Source organism: Quercus suber, unplaced genomic scaffold (genome assembly GCF_002906115.3).
Source record: "Quercus suber isolate HL8 unplaced genomic scaffold, Cork oak 2.0 scaffold_845, whole genome shotgun sequence".
NCBI classification, from domain to species: Eukaryota; Viridiplantae; Streptophyta; class Magnoliopsida; order Fagales; family Fagaceae; genus Quercus; species Quercus suber.
Genome location: NW_027070275.1, coordinates 79246 through 102852, shown reverse-complemented (window position 1 = coordinate 102852; position 23607 = coordinate 79246). Strand labels below are relative to the sequence as shown.

At 33.3% G+C, this 23607-nt stretch overlaps 1 protein-coding gene and 1 long non-coding RNA gene across 4 annotated transcripts; both read right to left on the bottom strand.

Moving 5' to 3' along the window:
• Nucleotides 1–7964: 7964 nt before the first annotated feature.
• On the bottom strand, nt 7965–9462 carry LOC136065085 (uncharacterized). Its single transcript, XR_010626717.1, has 2 exons — nt 9350–9462; nt 7965–8364 (listed from the first exon to the last, which is right to left on the bottom strand). It is a non-coding gene; the product is annotated as an uncharacterized LOC136065085 (long non-coding RNA).
• A 139-nt stretch (nt 9463–9601) lies between these two features.
• LOC112029991 (vacuolar fusion protein CCZ1 homolog B) lies at nt 9602–22725 on the bottom strand. Of its 3 annotated transcripts, XM_065767767.1 has the most exons (9): nt 22526–22725; nt 21902–21995; nt 20966–21146; nt 20828–20866; nt 20611–20720; nt 18893–18988; nt 18250–18711; nt 13086–13241; nt 9602–9848 (listed from the first exon to the last, which is right to left on the bottom strand). In XM_065767767.1, the coding sequence occupies exons 1-9, from the start codon at nt 22705–22707 to the stop codon at nt 9615–9617; spliced, it is 1554 nt and encodes a 517-aa protein (XP_065623839.1). In that variant the 5' UTR covers nt 22708–22725; the 3' UTR covers nt 9602–9614. The 3 variants fall into 3 exon arrangements, with proteins under 3 accessions (XP_065623839.1, XP_065623840.1, XP_023918438.2); XM_065767768.1 differs by lacking the exon at nt 20828–20866; XM_024062670.2 differs by lacking the exons at nt 18250–18711; nt 18893–18988; nt 20611–20720; ... (2 more) ...; nt 21902–21995; nt 22526–22725 and adding exons at nt 15504–15965; nt 16147–16242; nt 17959–18068; nt 18176–18210.
• Nucleotides 22726–23607: the final 882 nt, after the last annotated feature.

The window sequence follows — 23607 nt, the reverse complement described above, 5'->3', positions numbered from 1 at the left end:
TTTGGGAAAATGACACTCACCCCCAAACTTAAAGCGTAAAAACATTTTCCCCCTTTGACATTCATTTAACTAAACTCCGTTAAATTGATGTTAAAAAATTGTGTACTAAGCTACCATTTGGTTAAGAACATATTTCCAAAATTACCCTCCACTTTTTCTTAAAAGTTTTACAAAATCCAAAATTTTGGCAGTCATGCCTTCCTGCCCATCCTTTCCCGCTTCTTTGAAAACCTAGATTGATGTTGAGGACTTTTATTTACAAGTTCACAGTAAGACATACACCTCAGTTGGTCCCCTACAACCTCCCATCCCATGGCCCAACAACGATTCCACTGCGAATAAGACAAAAGCTGAATAACCAGGCAAATGTTGACAAAGCCCTCAAAATTTCTTGTGTTTTATCATAATTGAGCCATAAATTTTTGGAATTTATGTGTAAATAGATTGTAATGTGCACAAATGGTATAATATTCACAAAAAATTTTGTAAAGCTTTAATTTTTTTTGAAAAAGCTCAATTTTTATTGTTGTTAATGGGTTGACTTCAAAGTTCAAAGACAATTCCATCGATGGATTTTGTTTGAAAATACTCGATTTCTTTGTTACACAATACTTTGTTGTATATATAGGTATATATAAGGATAGGTTGTAATAATGATATTTGAGTTTGGAGAATATGATTTTATAAAGTGAAATTTCAAGTTCTGAAATTTCTTAAGTGAAAATTCTAAAATCTGAATTTTCTGAAATTTTTTGCAGAATTTTCTAGTGACTGTTTAGAAAGGTTGAAGAAGTTTCAATCTTTATTAACTGTTTTATGAAAAAATAACTAACTCTCTATACGTGTCTTTTCATGAAACATACGTGCCTTTTTATGAATAGAAGCTTATGTTCACTTGAAAAATAACTAACTCTTCATACGTGCATTTTCATGAAATATAACCTTATGGGTATAAATAGAGGTTTATATACACTTGAAAAATAACACAAGAAATCATGTGGTCATTCTCCAAAATTGCTATCTATAGAACCCAACATCTTGGTTGTATCCTGGGGACAAATTTGCGATAACCTTTTAGCAACAAAAGTGTGAGGGGTAAATATTGTCTAAGAAAAACGATATAATACCTTCAAGTTATCTATCTTCTGTTTGTCTTTTGTGTTAACATTATTCTTCCATTATTACTTTGTGTAATATCCCAACATACTTTGGATATTTACTCATGCTCTATATCTTATTTCTTCTACATTTTTTTTCGAAGGTTTTATATTCCTTGAATGTCCTAAACCAAGACTTTGAAATTAATATACCTAAAAACATTAGTTATTTGAGAAGTAGTTCAAGTATTTGGAAAAAGCCCAAACTATTTCCCTTGTGTCTATAATGCTTGAAAGGTAATTTGCAATTCAATAAGTGGATGCTACTTGTCAATAATTTAGCAAAACTGACAATACTTGGCAGTAAAGAAGTAAATGTAAAAATAAGCTTGACAGTAGAAACCAATAGCCATTAACACCTCACCTGACTTGCAGGAAGAAAAATAATCGATTCGAACTTCTAGAGTTTCTCTTGTACTCTGAATAATTAAAACTAGCTTAATAGATCTATAAATAGATATCATGTGTAATGAAAATGTGGTCTAACAAAATTGATTGCAATGAAATAGAAATAGCAACACAACAACACTTTGATAAACATATATACACGCCCTATGTAAATTTTGTCCAAATTACCCATGTCTGACCAACATTTTTGTGTTTATAGGGCACAATAGGGGAGTTTAAGCATGATATGATTGTGCACTTGAAGGATACATTCTCTATCATTGCAGAGGTGGACTTTGACAAGTATTGTCATATGGACATGTTAAATGACATATGTGTGTGTAATTGGTGATGAACATGAGGGTTACAAGATATTAGTTTTTTTTTTTTTTAGGGGGAGATTTGTAAGTGTTGATTAGGGCTATTTTTGGTGGCCTTGATAAGGCTATCATTTGATATCAGGGTTCAAGGCAGATGTGACAATGCTCCAATCGACAATGTACGTGGTCATTAAAGACGGGCTCATCCGTGATTGAATCTCCCACAACAAAACATCCAATAACAAAGTGAAAATGGTTTATCTTTGTTGGAAACATGAATAGTAATAAAAATTATTGTAAGACTACAATCAATTTCACATCAATTTTTACAATTATTCTATGTAGCATATTGTAATTGAATATTTGTCACTTTTACATAGACTTGTACTTTTTTTTTCTACCACTCATAGTTAGTCACATCGAATAGTTATGAAAATTGGTGTTAAATGGATTGTGGTCTTAAATTTTTTCAACAAATGATGAAGTAAACTTGGCATGATGTGGATTGTGCTAGTTTGCTAGCCCATGAGATATTTTTTGGTTGGGTTCATTAAATATGGTTAAAAATAATCGGGTATATTAACTATTTGGCCAATCTATGTTGCATGAAAATAATATTTTACTTTAAATGTGAGTCATGTCAATATTTATCCTCTAACACTTAATAGCAACTACCATTCTGATACAATACTAGAAGGTTATGAAATAAATTGATACACTTAGGAACCAAATTGACATGCAGTGCAAAGAATGGAGATAATAAATAATTAACCCCAAAATAGTAAATGATTAGCCTAATATCAATGCTCTATTGCCTAGTCTAAAATCTAAATTTTCAAACTCACAGCTATATGTAATATTATTAATCCAGATTTTCAATCCCTAGTAACAGTGATAATTCTCTCAAAGAATAAAAAAATTACGGACAAATAACACTCTCCTTCCCTGAAGTTTGGAAAAATGACACTCACCCCCAAACTTAAAGCGTAAAAACATTTTCCCCCTTTGACATTCATTTAACTAAACTCCATTAAATTGATGTTAAAAAAGTTGTGTACTAAGCTACCATTTGGTTAAGAAAATATTTCCAAAATTACCCTTCACTTTTTCTTAAAAGTTTTACAAAATCCAAAACTTTGGCAGTCATGCCTTCCCGCCCATCCTTTCCCACTTCTTTGAAAACCTAGATTGATGTTAAGGACTTTTATTTACAAGTTCACAGTAAGACATACACCTCAGTTGGTCCCCTACAACCTCCCATCCCATGGCCCAACAACGATTCCACTGCGAATAAGACAAAAGCTGAATAACCAGGCAAATGTTGACAAAGCCCTCAAAATGGTAGATTGCAATGTGCACAAATGGTATAATATTCACAAAAATTTTTGTAAAGCTTTAATTTTTTTTGAAAAAGCTCAATTTTTATTGTTGTTAATGGGTTTACTTCAGAGTTCAAAGACAATTCCGTCAATGGATTTTGTTTGAAAATGCTCGATTTCTTTGTTACACAATACTTTGTTGTATAGATAGGTATATATAAGGATAGGTTGTAATAATGATATTTGAGTTGGAGAATATGATTTTATAAAGTGAAATTTCAAGTTCTGAAATTTCTTAAGTGAAAATTCTAAAATCTGAATTTTCTGAAATTTTTTGTAGAATTTTCTAGTGACTATTTAGAAAGGTTGAAGAAGTTTCAATCTTTATTAACCATTTTATGAAAAAATAACTAACTCTCTATACATGACTTTTCATGAAACATACGTGCCTTTTCATGAATAAAAGCTTATGTTCACTTGAAAAATAACTAACTCTCCCTACGTGCATTTTCATGAAATATAACCTTATGGGTATAAATAGAGGCTTATGTTCACTTGAAAAATAACACAAGAAATCATGTAGTCATTCTCCAAAATTGATATCTATAGAACCCAACATCTTGGTTATATCCTGGGGACAAATTTGTAATAACCCTTTAGCGACAAAAGTGTGGGGGGCAAATATTGTCTAAGAAAAACAATATAATGTCTTCAAGTTATCTATTTTCTGTTTGTCTTTTGTGTTAACATTATTCTTTCATTATTACTTTGTGTAATATCCCAACATACTTTGGATATTTACTCATGCTCTATTATCTTATTTCTTCTACATTTTTTTTCGAAGGTTTTATATTCCTTGAATGTCCTAAACCAAAACTTTGAAATTAATATACCTAAAAACATTAGTTATTTGAGAAGTAGTTCAAGTATTTGGAAAAAGCCCAAACTATTTCCCTTGTGTCTATAATGCTTGAAAGGTAATTTGCAATTCAATAAGTGGATGCTACTTGTCAATAATTCAGCAAAACTGACAATACTTGGCAGTAAAGAAGTAAATGTAAAAATAAGCTTGACAGTAGAAACCAATAGCCATTGACATCTCACCTGACTTGCAGGAAGAAAAATAATCGATTTGAACTTCTAGAGTTTCTCTTGTACTCTGAATAATTAAAACTAGCTTAATAAATCTATAAATAGATATCATGTGTAATGAAAATGTGGTCTAACAAAATTGATTGCAATGAAATAAAAATTGCAACACAACAACACTTTGATAAACATATATACATGCCCCATGTAAATTTTGTCCAAATTATCCATGTTTGACCAACATTTTTGTGTTTATAGGGCACAATAGGGGAGTTTAAGCATGATATGATTGTGCACTTGAAGGATACATTCTCTATCATTGCAGAGGTGGACTTTGACAAGTATTGTCATATGGACATGTTAAATGACATATGTGTGTGTAATTGGTGATGAACATGAGGGTTACAAGATATTAGTTTGGTATGACATCCCAAGGACAAATGAAAGGTTAGAGATCACCAATGACATTGACATGGTAAACATGTTTGATTTGCATGCTGGTGTTGTGTTAATACATTTATATGTTGAGTTTGTGAGCACAAGTTGTAAAAATTTGACGCGTAATGTTGTGTGTGAGGCATTTGGGTCTATGGTAAGAGTTGATGATGATGTAGTGTATCATGAGGAAGATGATGATATTGACTATGCTCAAGACTCAAGTGATGACAGTGCCTTAGTGATGATAGTGATAAATTTAGTAGTGGAGTTTTTAGTGATGAAGATAATGATGAGGTTGGTAATGGTTCTAATGGGAACTGGTCCAACTATGATAGTGAAGACTGTGATAGAGAATTGAATGACTCAAATGTTGAAAAGAGTCATGTTGAGAAAGGGTTGTATGGTAAACAATATGTCCCAAATGAAAACGAGAAGGTAAGTCTTGAAAAAGGAATGTTATTCAGGGATGTGTATGAGTTTAAAGCGGCATTGAAGGACTATGTGATAGGTAAAGGTGTTGAGATTGTGAGATTGAAAGATGAGAAGTCAAGGGTTCGTGCAATTTGTGCTGACCTTAGTTGCAACTGGTATGTTTTTGCTTCCCCTACTGCTGATGGTATTACATTTTAGATTAAGGTGTACAATAGTGACCATACCTATGTTAGAAGTTCAAAAAACTAGCTAAATCGTTGAAGGCTGATCCTAAAATGTCTTATGAAACCATGGGAGAAGTTTTGATGGAAAAGTATGGGGTTGAGATTAATAGAAACAAATTGTATAGAGCAAGAAAGAGAGGAAAAGGAGATAATGTAGGTAGCCATTCTAATAGTTATAAGAAGCTTGCCAAGTATGCTCAGCTTGTAAGGCAAACCAATCCTAGAAGCTATGTGAAGATGCATTTAGATAGGCTTGATATTACACAAAATCCTACATCAAGAGGTTCTTTTTGTGTGCTTTGAAGCTATGAGGAAGGGTTTTGTTGAAGGATGTAGGCCTTTTATAGGACTAGATGGTTGCCACTTGAAAGTAAATTTTGCAACAAACTTACAGACCAAAAAATGTCCTTGTGGTGTTTGGAAAATTAGTGGCTTGCCTTGTAGGCATGTAGCAAAATGTATCACATACAAAGGGCAAACATTCAAGATTATTGTGATCCATTCCACTCCATAAGCATATACATTCGAGCCTATAGCCAAATCCTTCACCTAATGCCTGATATTGATATGTTACCTAAGGGTGAGTTGGAAACACGCCAAGACACGATACTTCCTCCAAAATGGAAAAAGTTTATTGGTAGACCTAAGAAGAAGAGAAAAAGAGAGAAAGGTGAACGTGCACCAAGGCTACAAGAAGCAAGGAGGTCATGCACTGTAAAGTGTACCTCTTGCAAAGAGTTTGGTCACAACAAGAGGACATGCCAGGGAGCTGCAATTGGTAGCGCAGGTAGAAGCAAAGGGAAGAATGGATAAAATGCAAGTTGGTATATGTTTGGTTTAAGAAATTAGTTGTTAGGATTTCTATTTTGATGGAAGAGTGTTTTGTGAATATACTTTGTGTTTTAATTTAGAGCAAAAATAATGTGCAAAAACATCAAGAGGAAGGGTCAAGAGTTTGTTTGCCAATCAATCCAATTGACTTTGAAAGTTTTTTATATTGACAAGTGACTCTGAAAATTTCAAACTCATTTTTAAACAATAAAAGCTTGAAAGTTTCTGCAAATTGTTTTATTTCATAAATTTTGATCCAAAGTGTTGGTGGGAGGTGCGATTAAAAAATCTAGGGGAATCATCAAACTTTAAAAATATCAATTGGAAACGTGCTAGAAAAGACTAAAAAATCCACTTAAGCAACATATTTTGTAATATGCTTTTCATTTTTTATTCAATTTTTTGTGAATGCTCTTTTTACTAACAATAGTTAAACTTTGGTAAAAAGAATCTTTTAAAAAGTTAGAATATTCCATTACTAATATTATCAGAAGGGGGGGAGTGTCATTTTTTTTTTTTCAAATCTCAAAGGAGGGGAGTGTTTTTTCGTTTCAAGTTTGAGGGTGAGTGTCATTTTTCCAAACTTTAGGAGAGGGGACTGTAATTTGCCTAAAAATTAAAAGAATTTATCTATAATAACCTTCTTCTTTTTTCCTTTTAAAACTTCGTCCTAAGGCCATAGGCTATATAATGTGGTACACTCTCCCATCTCCCATCCTTCAATTATATATATATATATATATATATAACTTTCTAACTTCTCCTAATATATAGCCATACAATGTGGTACACTCTCCCACCCTTCAATTATTTATAAAATTCTTTGTCTCCTAACATAAAAAGAAGATATATCTCACAATGACAAAACTTAGGTACAGTACCTTAGGTACTGTTCCTTAGATTCTCTTTTTAAAATTCTATCACATAGATACTAATCTAAAAAATACACTTCTATCCCAGGAGCAAAAATATACATAACAGAATCTTAAAAACAAAAAAAAAAAAACTTAAAGAACAACATCTAAATACTATACATAAGTCTTATCCATCTCACAAATAGCCCATTTTGCTCACAAACACGCCTACCCATGTGTCCCAGTCATTTTTTGTTTTTTAAGTGTCAAAATGTCCAAGGCATGGCCCATATATAGGTTTGCATTCTAAGCGTCATTTTTTTTTATTATTATTAAAACATCATATACTGGTCATGATACAGCTATTTTGTCTTTTATTTATTGTTTTGAATTTTGGTTTGTATTCTAAACATCATTTAATGACCATGAATTCATTTTATTATCTATCATTACTTTTAGATTGATACATGCTTATCAAAAAATAAATAATGCCTAACAATTCTTCTCAAAAAATAATAATAACAATAATAATGCTTAACAATATTTTTAAAATATACATAAATATTTCATAGTTGTTTCGTATCCTAATTTTTCAATAATTGCATTATTGGCATATCATTTGATAGCAGTGCTTCCTTTATATATATATATATATATATATTCTCTCTCTCTCTCTCTCTCTCTCCCCCCCCCCCTTTTTTTTTTGCTGAATAAAAGACTATCGAAAAACAGAGGCTACAAAAAAGCCTGGGAAGCTTCCTCCAAGAGTAAATCAACAAAACAGGAGGGCTGAAACCCATATTAAAACTACCATATACAGGAAACAACATTGTTGGGTTAAAAGATATTCCTACCCCCACCCTTCTTCCAACGGAAGCCTTTAGAATAATTAATAGAAGAGTAGCTCTCCGGATCATAAAACTTTCTCTAATCTCTAGTATGACACCAGGACACAACCTTACAGAAGACGAAACTTGCAAATACAGTGACCAGTTTTGCAGAGTATTGCAGCTCCTAAAAGGAACAAAAACAAATAGATAACATGTTTACACGACCAAATATGCTTATACATGTAACTGATACACACACACATATATATGTATGTATATATATATTTTTTTTTTCATTTCTTTCTTATAAAATTTCTTTGTTACAAAATTACAGTGGAAGGCTACCAATATGTGTCAGGAAGAAAGAGGACGGCAGTTAGAGAATGCTAACCATGTTCGTGCATCCCTTATTTATTATAAGAACGTGAATACCAGAAACCAACGAATTTTCCCTAATCCAAAGAAAACGCTCCATTGCAATACCTGCACAACTCAAAAACAAACGGATGATTATTATGATTATTGTTGATCTAAGATCACATGGAATGATAAATAATAACTGTCAAATTTGATAATTAAGTGCTGTTAGAATTGATATGCAATCCAGCAATCAGGATTAATCATTGATTGTCAGAGAGATAATTTTCTAGGACAAAAAGGTCTCAAACCTAGAATACTCAAAAATTATGGAAACTATTTCATCAAAAAAAAAAAAAAAAAACAGTTATGGAAACTAGCCTCTTCGCACACAATGGAGTGTGCGATCAGAGACCCCTTTTTAATTTTTTTAAATTAAAATTTATCCTTTTTCTTTTAGGGTTCTTTAGAAATTGGGTTATTTCAGATTATTTTATCGGTTAGTTTTGGCAATTGAGTTTCCGTTTGAATTTTTTTTTTTTTTTTTCAAAAAAATATAAAAATAATAGAAAAGGTTATGAATTGGTGGTCTTTTTTTTGGGTAAGAACTCTTAACATGTAGGTAAGAAACATTTAAATTCAAATGAAGAAAAATAACATAAATGAGAGATGTGAAGTTGTGTGAACCCAGGGTTCTGCTTCCAATTTTGTCTTTTAATCATTTTTTAAAATCTTTTTTGTACTAAATTTGTATTTTTTATAAAATCAATTTGAGCTAAAAAGTAGGGGCATATTTGGAAATAATGAAAAGTGAACACCAAGAGTCCTATTCCAATTATATCCATATATTTCAATCAAAAATTACATACATATATAGAAAGATTGTCATTTGGGATATTTCTGAAAAGAAAATCTCTCTTTTCTGGGGAAAAAAAATTATGCAACATAATAATTTGAGTTTTGTGAGATACTTTTTGTCAACCAAAACAGGTGGAAAGAAACTTATCTTGAATTTAAACCAGGCCATGATATTCATGCCTTTTTTATTACTTATATTTTTCCTAGTTACCTTGAAAATAATTAACACCAAGCATATAATAAAATGGGCTACCTGTTGCTGAACTTCTCAACAGCATCAGAGGCATAAAGAACTGTTTCGTTGGCTTTCTCTAGAACCATATAAAGCTCCTTCCCTTTTGTAATACGAGCAATAACCCAAGCATTGTTTTTAGCTCTAATGCAAACTTCCAAATCTTTCTCTTGACCTGCATTATCATGTTCCATTCGACCTTTTTCCAAATCAACTTCTTCTCTAACTTTACTTAAGGCAAGCAAAGATTCCTGCAACAGTACAGCTAAGCATATAATAAAATGGGCTACCTGTTGCTGAACTTCTCAACAGCATCAGAGGCATAAAGAACTGTTTCGTTGGCTTTCTCTAGAACCATATAAAGCTCCTTCCCTTTTGTAATACGAGCAATAACCCAAGCATTGTTTTTAGCTCTAATGCAAACTTCCAAATCTTTCTCTTGACCTGCATTATCATGTTCCATTCGACCTTTTTCCAAATCAACTTCTTCTCTAACTTTACTTAAGGCAAGCAAAGATTCCTGCAACAGTACAGCACTTGAATAAACAGCCTCGTTAAGGTCTAATATCATCTCACAAGAAATCAGCTGACCAGCAATAGGGTTTAAGCAGACAAGTCAGCATCCTCCATCTGAAATTATGTCATCAAGTTCCATGCTAATGCCCTAACATTAGACCACATGCAAAGCTAAAGGTTTGACTAATAGGTGAGACCTAGAGTTTAACCAGTGTATAATTGTCAATGAATAATTTTAGATGCAATTATGGATGGGCACTAAATGATAAGACTAGTCCCATCACTAAATCACCCTGTCTAAGCTCATACAGCAACCACAAATTTTAGTCCCTAGGCAGCAGCAGTAAGTCTCACCAACATGGCCCTGGAGGCCTCAAATTCAGATTCCATTTTTGCGCTAAAACTCACTAACATTTGACATTAACCTAGAATCACTTTTATTATTACTCACAAACATCTTGCAATCACATGACATCACAATAATAACAACCAGTTCCACCAGTATCATCAGTCCCTAGACACTGCAGGCAGGTGTATAAGTATACACTGGTCTTCAGGGTTCAGGCTAACTCATGGATATCTAGCAATTATATATTATCATAATCAATGTTAGTGCCATCATCATCATCATCATCATCATCATCATATATATATATATTGATAAGTAATAAGTTTTATTGATATCAAAAAAGGGACACCCTAGTACACAGGGAGTGTATAGGGGTCAACAAATCAAGTAAAAAAATTACAAGGATCAAGAAAATCAAGAAAAGAAGAGAATGATTGGTTTCGCAAAATAGACAACCAATCCAATAAAGTTCTAAAGAAAAATAACTTGAGGTCTGATATGGATATCTCATTATCTTCAAAACACCTACTATTTCTTTCCCTCCAAAGACACCACATTAAACAATGGAGATCAATTATCCATATATGACCATTTCGATGATGACCAAACCGGCCTTGCCAGCAAGCTAGGAGCCCCACAGCTGACTTTGCCATAACCCAACTTACTCCAAATAAACCCAAAATCATAGACCACAATGCCATAGCAACCATAGACCACATACATCATCATCTTATTTATACTATATTGACAATGTTAATGATGGTGACGTTAAAGAAGAAAAGAAAAAAAAGATAGAAAGTAATTGACACCCAGGGAATTATCGAGAAAATAAATATGCTAAATTTATTCTTGAGCATCATTTTTATTCATTCGACTCAGTTAAAGAAGCAAATAGCTCAACTAAAGGTTGTCTAACAATGTTTCTTCCAAACATGGGTAATAAAGACAGAGGAGAAAAGTTCCAAAACAAATGAAAATGCTTCTCATTGGCTCAAATCTCAAAGCAAGAGATATTATTATCCTGAGGAAAGACCCAAAAGCCAAAACATATCAAACAATCGAAGAGATTTCACAACGATTACCATTCTGTAGGTTGCCATTACTTTTGACCTAAAAAGATATAATTGAAAAAAAAAATCCAATTATCTGTAGGCTACCATCACCTTTTGATCTAAAAATATATAATAAAAAATATCCAATCAATGATCTAAAAAATCCAATTGTCTGTAGGCTAAATTGCCTTCTGAATTTAAAATATATAATGAGAAAATAATTTGTATGGAAGAAAAGTTTTGAAAGAGGAAAATTTTCAGACCAGGCTAGGGTACCAAGGCCCTATCACATGTGCATCCACTAAATTCCTTTATTTTTATTAAAAAGAGGAAGACAGCAAACCCACAGCTAATACTTCTTCATGCCATTGGAAATGATATGATACTAAATGAGGATTCCGGAAAAACCGAGATGTTAAACAAGAGTCAAGAAAACGAAAAGGACAGCACTCTCAACTCTTCAGGTAGTTCTTCAGAAGACATAAAAGGCGGGATTACCACCTCTAGACAACCACTGAGTGGATGCCTTTGGATTTATGTTTTGTGCATGACACAGTGGGATGGCCACAAGAAGTAGAACATGCATACCTCAAGAAAGATAAGAGGCACCTCAGTGCTATAGAAAACCTTGAATCCATGAGGCAAAGAAACGAGAAGAAAACTCTTTCTACTGAATAATTTGATGGGCAATAGGCTACAACACTCACTTATATAGGAAAACATTAGAGAAACCCTAGGGTGGTTAGGAAACCTTAATTCTGTCAGGCACAAAATAGGCTAAAAAAGTAGAGACAAAATTGCCAAAAAAGGACAAAATAGAGAAAATTACCGAAAGCAATACTATTGACTCTAAGAAACGTCCCGAAATGTTGACTCTTAAACAAAAGGAATAATTACCATAAATAGAAAATTTATTAATATGGAAGCTTAAATGAAGGAATCTAGCCAAAAAGTGGTGTAGGTTATGATCATAAGGCAGTGAATTTTTTAATCCCTGCGTCGATTCTCTTTGGGTCACCAAATTTCATGTAAATCAGCTACTGACTCCTAGTATTTCTACTAGTGACTTTTCACCTCCCAAACTTCTTGTGTTGCAACTTATGATAATCCCTCTGCTCAAGTAAAGCTTGGGCTGTCTGTTTAGCATCAGTGCATCTAGATTGTTTCACTGGGGTTGAACAATGAACCAACTCTTGCTACAGAGTTACTAAAGGAGAATATATTGCAAATCAATGTCATAACTGTCAAAGTATTATGCAGTCTCCATTCGAATTCACAATTGTAGTTTATTTATCCTTTTAACCAAAAAAGAAAAATGGAGCTGGACATGCACCTCACATTTTGATGAGTGTGACTCACTCTGAGATATTAAACATAAGCATCACAATATTCTACTTGAGTCATACCTAGAATCCTTTACCCATAGATACAAACCTTATAAAATGTGAAATGATACAATCCAGGACGGAAGTGAGAAAGTGTGAGGACCTCAACATCCTCCAAATGATCCTAGAATAATCAGAAATAAACCTTTAAAATAATAACACTCTTGCTTCAATCAATCTCCACACATTAATCCCATAATGAAAATCTTGAATGGACGAAACTGTAAAGTAGAAACAAATTATCATCCAACGAGACTGAACCCTAATCAGAAAAGGATAATGGGATTTTTCCCCCGTAAATCATGTAAAGTTGTTGACATTTAACATCCTAAAAGAATAAGAAGTAAAAATTAATTTATAAATATGGAAAATAAACATGAGTGTAATTTTTATGCTAAAGAAGAGGAACAAGTAAGCATGCTATCAACAAGCTAAACTATGCTAGGATGCTTTACCTTGGTTAGGGTTGTAACCTTTCCTGGTGGAGAAGCTCTGGATACATCTCTGTCACCATCTACTAGTAAATAGCGATACCCACTGACATGATAAGCATTCTCACCAGCCCATCCTTTCGAAAGTTTTTCTTCAATTTTCAACATCTTAAGTGATGCCTAACAGATTCGGCAAGAAAGAAAATAAGATTAGCCACAGACAAGCTTCCAGTCTCTCAATGCAATATGATGGTTAACCAATTTTTCAAAACCTTAAGCTCATATGAAAGGGGCCCAACAGTGTATTAAGGCCTCCAGGACACTAACACTTCCCCCCTCCCCCCACCCCCCCTCCCCCCCCAAACTTTCTGTACAATGGTAGTTTACTTTCTCAAGGACAAACAATAGAAAGCTGAAAATATATGAGAATAAAGCAGAAAATTATCAATATCTTATAACCAAAAAATATGATCAACATCTAGCAAAAGAGCTCCAGAAATGAGCATCTAACATCAAACTAAAGTGAAAGGTAACTTACTCCAAGTCCAACTGAAGGATTAGTATAGGAAACTTTATATTTACCTAACTGCATGTATTGACCTTCTTATTACTTGTTACTCCTTGGGAAAGGCATTTTTTTTTTTAAGTAACACATGCAACCTCATACATTAGTCTTCATTTCCATTAAGAAATGAAAACTTGATGCTATGAATTTTTGAAATGCACACTCATTTTGGGACATGCCAGAAAAAAGAAAGAGAGAAAGAATGAAAAAAAGAAAAAAAGAGGACAATTGTTTTGGGACAGGTGGAGTAATAGTTCTATCCACCCAGGGAATTTTGGCTTTACATTGTTCTCTATTCACAGAATAGTTGAGGGCTTGAAGAGGTATAACTGCTTAATTTACAAGCATTTTCCATTTCTTTCCCCACTGCTGTTCTTTTCTGTCTTGTATTCACTTATTCCCTCAATTATGTTTGTGTAAAGCTTTGCCAATCCCTCAGTTATGGTTTACATAGATGAAAACTAAAACCATGTAAATTGTAACGCAAAAAAACATGAGCTAAATTTGTTAGTAAAGAATTGGAGACCGCCATGATCAGAACTTTCTCAGCAAGTGACAACATTTAAATTCTGAGTCAATAGTTAACAGAAAGTCCTTCTTATGGTAGGACCAGAATGTTAGATGCTTTGAGGATTGTGAACGGTCTATCCTCGACATAAAGTCTTCCCTCTGTACTCTCCTTGATTGGAGTTTGTTTTGCCATCTTGTTCTTGTTTGTTCCTCCTTGATCTTATTTATAATTGTAATCTGGGTTCTTGATTTTTGCCATTGAAGTACATTTCCAGTGCACTTGGTTGGCTTTTTATTCGTAATAAAATTTCTTCCATTAGTTATCAAAAAAAGAAACGCTCATTCTAGAAATGTCAATGCTCAATGTAGTGCATTTGCATTACACTGCTGAGTAATTCAGGTCATTCTTTCTTTGAACCTACATTGTGAATGCTTAACAACATCATTCTCTATGTATTCAAGATGTCATATGAGCAAGCAAAACTGATGGGATGATTAGATGTATGGTATATTTTCTAATTACTCATATGTACATATGTATATATGGATGTACGTAAGTGTGTGCATGCAAGTGTATGCGTATTATACATATAGGCATTTTAGTCATTTTAGTCATTTTATAAAAACTCCGACATTTCCCACATGGTGGGTATCTCATGTTAGCATCATTCATGTGGTAATCATATTCCCCTGAAACATGGGAATGTGACATTCTTGGAATGTGTTATGTAATTAAAGAACCAAAGATGAAAATCCAATCAATTCCTGGAGAATGATGGGAATCTTGTCAGGATTCTGCAGACAATATGGCCCCTCAATGTGTTTTTCATAAGAAATATGAATTTTATGAAGAACAGAAGGAAACTAGTGTTGCTTTCAGTCATTTATACTTACAATATTTGCTTATTTATAGGGATCTGTAAAAATTAACAACTTTATATTGAATCAACCTACAATTGCCCCAATATGGCAGGAAAAAGGATGATGAATGTAATTGTTTATCCCTTCAGACAATGCCCATGAAAACAAAAGAAGACCCAGTGAGACAAAGTGCTAATGAGGAGGTTGAAAACTCTAGAGGGACACAAGAAAGATTCTAAAGAAACAAACTATACATATTTCAATAAACAATTAAAATTCATTGGAACAACAATGTGGCACACATAAGAAAGTATCACTACACACACACACACACAGATATATATATATATATATATTATTAATAAGAAAGTATCACTTTATCATCAAAGGACAACAACTCCAATAAGTTAGGGTGGCAATTAAGGCACCAAATTGTTTAGGACAAGAATAAACAGAGGGATTCAGTAGAGGAAAAAAAAATCAGTAAAAACAGGTAGGAAACTAACATTTTCAAGAATTTGCTGCTTCACCACCGAAACACCTTGCTCCCCATTAAGAATGGAGGCAACAGGAACAAGAAGGATTAAGGTAAGGCTCCTATACTGATAAGCGCAGACATACACTCTCTCCTCTGTCTGCTGAAGCCAAATGGTTGGGGTGGCCGAAATTGAACTACTAGCTTCTGTACCCCATATATCAGTGACAAGAAAACCATCTTTGCCTTTGGACCACCTGTCCGGCTGTAAGGGCCTTGCAATGTGATGGCTATTATCTCCACCAGGCGGAGAGGTATCCGGAGAACGAAAAGTTTGTTCTGAAACAGAAGCAGACTGGGCCAAGATGGAGCCAGTGGCAACATTAGATGCTGTACTTCCTTTGCGTAAATAGGACCAGGAACTAACTCCAGAGGATAGAGCACGTGGTGTCAACCTTAGAACAGCATATGTAAATAAGTTTATGGTATCAACCTGACAAAAATTTTCATAAAGAAGGTTAGAGCAGAAATTCGCCAATGTTCATTATCAGAAGTCTGTTAACAGGAATGTTGTACAGTTACTGAGCATCTTGTCAACTTTTTGGATTGAATTAAATAATACATAATATTAATATAAAAGCATCAAAGATCAAATAAGATTCAAATATCCATACAGGAGAAAGAGTAGTAGACACTAGCAGGTCCTGAAATAAAATCAGCGTGTAGAATTGTGTGTTCCCAGCAAAAGACTCTAGCATCCTGACAAGCGACTGCAAAACAAGATGTAATCATTAGAAATAGGTGAATATAAAAATTCATGAAACTCAATTCATAAGAATATATACCGTAAATCAGTCTCAATGAAATTAAAGAAAATGAATTAGTAATTGTTTAGACCCACCTATATATATATATATATATATTGGTTGTAGTTTATAGCTAGGTTAAACCTAAATTCTTAAAGCCGCACAAAGATGGAGAATCCTAAAAATTTACTCTGGTATTATGACCCAAAAATTAACATATATTTGAATTCCCATCTAGAAAAAACTACACAATCTTACACGAGATCAACCACAGATAATTCCCATTTTCCCTTAATCCATATGTAGTACTTCAATACACTCCTTTTTCTTTTTTTAAGAAAATGATGGCTTTTATAGTTACAAATTATATTTAAGCAAGAGAATGAGATTTAAAACTGTCTAAGTAGTAGCACTATGGTTCTTGAAAGGCATTCCGATTTAATAATACATGAGTTTAATCAGTTGAAAACAGAATTTTTTTGACAGAATTTCTGCGTTTGAGAATGGTTTTGAGAAGAATGATTTTTTGGTGGAAAATCAGGAAACCAGTCGAAAACATAATTTTTGACAGAATTTCTGCAGTTAAAAAATGATCTTGAAAGAATGATAATTTCAATAGCAATCAGCCAAATCACTTATGACCTGAAGAAACATGAAATATATAAAAAGACCATTAACACCAGGATTTTTCAATTAATATGTAAAAAAATCACAAAACCCATTACTGCAAATGGAACGGTCCTTGATCCAACAGAATGAAAATTGTTCCACCACGCTTATAAATCCGACTTAAAAAGAGTCCAAATCACTAGTAACCAAGCATACAAGAAAAAAAATCTTCATAAAATAAAGACAAAAAAAGAAAGTCTAGGCAAAGTCCCACACTTACAGCTTTAAACAAAAATACCATAGGTTAATCATGAAGATATTTACAGTACATCTGGGTTGGGAATATAGATGAGTATTACAAGGAATATAAGAAAATAAAATGGAATAACTATTCTTATCATTTTTTTGGTAATATCACATGAATAGAACTTTGAATTTGTATTTCATGGTTTGGTACAACATGATAAGATGGTGGAATGGAATCATATACCAATTAAATTTTTTTTAAATGCCTGTATAAAATTATTTTTCACTCTCATTTAACATCTTATTATGTATAAATTGAACAATTGTAGAATTAATATCTATTAATTACAAGTGATATATTTTATTTTAATTATATTTTAAAAAAAAATTAGTCTTGCACTATTATGGACACCAGAAAGAGAAAGACGAAAGCGGCAAAGCTTTTAGGGAGTGGTTACCAACAATGGTTTTTTGGGGTTTTATCTTTTTGAGCTATTATGTGGGTTAAAAAGTAGCAATTATGGAATTTTTGGTAAGGAATAATTATTCTTCTGTTTTGATACACAATAATAGATTCAAGGATAGAATAGCTGTTCCTTCAAATTTGCTACTCAGTTGTTGGGTTATGTTTCATTACTAGGAATAATTATTCTTCTGTTTCAATCCTTAGGAATAATTATTCCTAGTAATGAAACATAACCCAACAACTGAGTAGCAAATTTGAAGGAACAGCTATTCTATCCTTGAATCTATTATTGTGTATCAAAGATGCCCTTAGGAATTTCACTTGCATGTGACTAATGAACATAGTTCTTGAAGACAAACCTGAACTTCAATTGCAGCCTCCCGACTTACAGTCAGCATCTGCACAGTTCCACGCTCCTTTAAACAGTCACGGAATGATGGTAGCTGGAGTTTCTTGCCAAGAAGAAAATCTGCCTCAAAAGAGAAAAGTTACAAGGTATGAGATATCGCAACTTCAGCATTACGTGGGTAGCACAAATCCAATGGAGAGCATTTGATACAGCAACTTCAGCATTACCCCAGCAGCAGTTATCCAATAGAGACCGCTTTTGACATGCTGGCAATTTCAGTAAAAACAGGTAGGAAACTAACATTTTCAAGAATTTGCTGCTTCACCACCGAAACACCTTGCTCCCCATTAAGAATGGAGGCAACAGGAACAAGAAGGATTAAGGTAAGGCTCCTATACTGATAAGCGCAGACATACACTCTCTCCTCTGTCTGCTGAAGCCAAATGGTTGGGGTGGCCGAAATTGAACTACTAGCTTCTGTACCCCATATATCAGTGACAAGAAAACCATCTTTGCCTTTGGACCACCTGTCCGGCTGTAAGGGCCTTGCAATGTGATGGCTATTATCTCCACCAGGCGGAGAGGTATCCGGAGAACGAAAAGTTTGTTCTGAAACAGAAGCAGACTGGGCCAAGATGGAGCCAGTGGCAACATTAGATGCTGTACTTCCTTTGCGTAAATAGGACCAGGAACTAACTCCAGAGGATAGAGCACGTGGTGTCAACCTTAGAACAGCATATGTAAATAAGTTTATGGTATCAACCTGACAAAAATTTTCATAAAGAAGGTTAGAGCAGAAATTCGCCAATGTTCATTATCAGAAGTCTGTTAACAGGAATGTTGTACAGTTACTGAGCATCTTGTCAACTTTTTGGATTGAATTAAATAATACATAATATTAATATAAAAGCATCAAAGATCAAATAAGATTCAAATATCCATACAGGAGAAAGAGTAGTAGACACTAGCAGGTCCTGAAATAAAATCAGCGTGTAGAATTGTGTGTTCCCAGCAAAAGACTCTAGCATCCTGACAAGCGACTGCAAAACAAGATGTAATCATTAGAAATAGGTGAATATAAAAATTCATGAAACTCAATTCATAAGAATATATACCGTAAATCAGTCTCAATGAAATTAAAGAAAATGAATTAGTAATTGTTTAGACCCACCTATATATATATATATATATATTGGTTGTAGTTTATAGCTAGGTTAAACCTAAATTCTTAAAGCCGCACAAAGATGGAGAATCCTAAAAATTTACTCTGGTATTATGACCCAAAAATTAACATATATTTGAATTCCCATCTAGAAAAAACTACACAATCTTACACGAGATCAACCACAGATAATTCCCATTTTCCCTTAATCCATATGTAGTACTTCAATACACTCCTTTTTCTTTTTTTAAGAAAATGATGGCTTTTATAGTTACAAATTATATTTAAGCAAGAGAATGAGATTTAAAACTGTCTAAGTAGTAGCACTATGGTTCTTGAAAGGCATTCCGATTTAATAATACATGAGTTTAATCAGTTGAAAACAGAATTTTTTTAACAGAATTTCTGCGTTTGAGAATGGTTTTGAGAAGTATGATTTTTTGGTGGAAAATCAGGAAACCAATCGAAAACATAATTTTTGACAGAATTTCTGCAGTTAAAAAATGATCTTGAAAGAATGATAATTTCAATAGCAATCAGCCAAATCACTTATGACCTGAAGAAACATGGAATATATAAAAAGACCATTAACACCAGGATTTTTCAATTAATATATAAAAAAATCACAAAACCCATTACCGCAAATGGAACAGTCCTTGATCCAACAGAATGAAAATTGTTCCACCACGCTTATAAATCTGACTTAAAAAGAGTCCAAATCACTAGTAACCAAGCATACAAGAAAACAAATCTTCATAAAATAAAGACAAAAAAAGAAAGTCTAGGCAAAGTCCCACACTTACAGCTTTAAACAAAAATACCATAGGTTAATCATGAAGATATTTACAGTACATCTGGGTTGGGAATATAGATGAGTATTACAAGGAATATAAGAAAATAAAATGGAATAACTATTCCTATCATTTTTTTGGTAATAACACATGAATAGAACTTTGAATTTGTATTTCATGGTTTGGTACAACATGATAAGATGGTGGAATGGAATCATATACCAATTAAATTTTTTTTAAATGCCTGTATATAATTATTTTTCACTCTTTGTGAGTCTCATTTAACATCTTATTATGTATAAATTGAACAATTGTAGAATTAATATCTATTAATTACAGGTGATATATTTTATTTTAATTATATTGAAAAAAAAAATTAGTCTTGCACTATTATGGACACCAGAAAGAGAAAGAGGAAAGCGGCAAAGCTTTTAGGGAGTGGTTACCAACAATGGTTTTTTGGGGTTTTTTCTTTTTGAGCTATTATGTGGGTTAAAAAGTAGCAATTATGGAATTTTTGGTAAGGAATAATTATTCTTCTGTTTCAATCCTTAGGAATAATTATTCCTAGTAATGAAACATAACCCAACAACTGAGTAGCAAATTTGAAGGAACAGCTATCTATCCTTGAATCTATTATTGTGTATCAAAGATGCCCTTAGGAATTTCACTTGCATGTGACTAATGAACATAGTTCTTAAAGACAAACCTGAACTTCAATTGCAGCCTCCCGACTTACAGTCAGCATCTGCACAGTTCCACGCTCCTTTAAACAGTCACGGAATGATGGTAGCTGGAGTTTCTTGCCAAGAAGAAAATCTGCCTCAAAAGAGAAAAGTTACAAGGTATGAGATATCGCAACTTCAGCATTACGTGGGTAGCACAAATCCAATGGAGAGCATTTGATACAGCAACTTCAGCATTACCCCAGCAGCAGTTATCCAATAGAGACCGCTTTTGACATGCTGGCAATTAGTGACTTACAATGAAATATTTTGAACCATAGACTTAAGAAATGTAGATATAGGTTAATTTAATAGGCTTATGATTGCATGATAATTTACCACTTAGATAATCCATGATGAAAGGGTACAAATGAGATCGAATTAATCCTCCAGCAGGTTCTTTCTCAATCAATGTTCTAATGGATCCATGAAACATTAGAAACAGAGAGTGAACTTCTTTAAGAACCTTCCGTAATGCATCAATCCGCCATATAGCTTCTGACTCATTCTTCTCCACTACCTTCAATAAAACAGAGCATAACTTAGAACTACTCTTAAGAAACTTCACTAAGCTTATGAGAAGGCATTCAAACATATTTCTGAAAAAATAATAATAATATGATACATACTGAGTTCCATATGTTCTTCACAAAAACTAAAAGTCTTTCTTGTGAATTATTCCCTCAAAGACACAAGCATAGAGGCAAATCTTTCATGTTACAGAGTCGCATCCACAAGCAATGTATGGAGGAAAAATGGCACATACATTCTGACAATGAAACCCTCCAAAGGAAAAATAACAGTTGAATAAGCAACTTCTCTAGTCCTATTTTCCATAACTAGCAAACAGTTCCTGGTATGCCATATGACAACATCTTATACTAGATAAATAGTTTAAAGGCTTAGATTTGAGTGGAAAATATTAATAAACTAAAGGAGAATAAATGCGCTGAGGTTTTAAATTAATTTTGTAATGAGGGAAACAATTCTACAATTTTAGATGCAGATTGTTAAAATACAATGACGCAGAGCAACACCATAACAGATCTGCATAGAATATGACATATTACCTTCTAAACATTTTTTGATAGGTAAATTAAGATGCATATTAGTATATTGCCATCAAAGTATGATAATAGTAACTACTTTATCAACCTATTCAGTACACACACACACACACACACACACACACACGCACATATATGTATATATCTTTTTTCTTTTTTCTTTTTTCTTTTTTGTAAAAAGCCACAAAAAAAAAAGGAGATAGCTTACCATAACCATCCAGATATCTGGTTCTGCCTCATAAAAGACATGAGAGTGCCTCTCTGCTTCTATGACCTCACAGGCAGCCCCAGGAGAGAAAATTCTGCATAAAAAAAGAGATGTTCTACCTTTAAATTAACATAAAGAATAATAATAATAATAATAAAACAAACATATTGAAAGTGTTAGGGGTCAAATCAATTTACTTTAGCCTGTAATAGGATTTGAAGGCAAATATACTCGAGTAGGATCATGCCTTTTGCAGAAACAAGTCTCTCACAATTATAAAGATTAGAAGACAGTTGTATCATAAAATTGTAATTGCCTCTTTGTAGATAAACTCAAGTAGGTGCAATAAACTGCTAGGGTATTATGAAAAAAAAAAAAAAAAAAAAAAAAAAAATCTCTAAAACAAGCTTCTCTCACCAAAAAGAAAACAGAGGAAAAAAAAATGACGTACGCACACACGCACGCACACACAAGATTCTACCGGTTTCTCCATTTATTTTCATTAACTCCATATTGATTGAATTCTGATTTCTCTGCTTACTTCCCCCTTGCTTTATCATCATTATCACAAAGACAAAGCAGAAAAGTACAAGTTTAGCTTTATAAACCAGAGGAAGTACTAACCTTGTAAACGTGATAAGTCCTTCGCTCAGCCCTATTACAGAAAGCTGTGCTGAAAAGGGCAAATCAGCAGGAAAGAAAAACAAAATCTTGTCGAGCTCCTGCCCCTCTTGTTGTCCCCTTCTCAAATCAAATATGCAAAATTTTATGCCTTCAGCAGCAGTAGTAGCAGCTGACATCCCCATTCTTTCACCCACAACTCATAAACCTTGACAGGGAAATAAAAAAAAAAAAAAAAAAAAAAATCTCTAAAACAAGCTTCTCTCATCAAAAGAAAACAAAGGAAAAAAAATGACGTACGCACACACACAAGATTCTACCGGTTTCTCCATTTATTTTCATTAACTCCATATTGATTGAATTCTGATTTCTCTGCTTACTTCCCCCTTGCTTTATCATCATTATCACAAAGACAAAGCAGAAAAGTACAAGTTTAGCTTTATAAACCAGAGGAAGTACTAACCTTGTAAACGTGATAAGTCCTTCACTCAGCCCTATTACAGAAAGCTGTGCTGAAAAGGGCAAATCAGCAGGAAAGAAAAACAAAATCTTGTCGAGCTCCTGCCCCTCTTGTTGTCCCCTTCTCAAATCAAATATGCAAAATTTTATGCCTTCAGCAGCAGTAGTAGCAGCTGACATCCCCATTCTTTCACCCACAACTCATAAACCTTGACAGGGAAAGGGAAGAAACGAAGAAATTGAATGAGATACAACACAATGAACAGATATTAAAGAATTTCTCAAACAATTAAATCATGCCAATAAGTCTAGAGGCAAAAAAAAAAAAAAAAAAAGTTCACAAATGCCGAGTTGACAAGTTGTTATTGCTTATTATTAGGTAAAAAAAGTGATGTCAATGATGCACGCCCAGACGTGAACCAGTAAAAACTTGAAACCTCAATTGCTGTGAAAAAATTGTTATGTCTGTAGCATTACTTTAGCAAGATGAAAAATCACGACCAAGATAATTCACCCATATTGGTTATAGTCACTTTCTCAAATTACATCAAACCCAAATCAAATCATATCACATACTTACCATAAAATAAAAGTTGGGTCCTAAAAGCCGTGGTTGTACCAGGTCC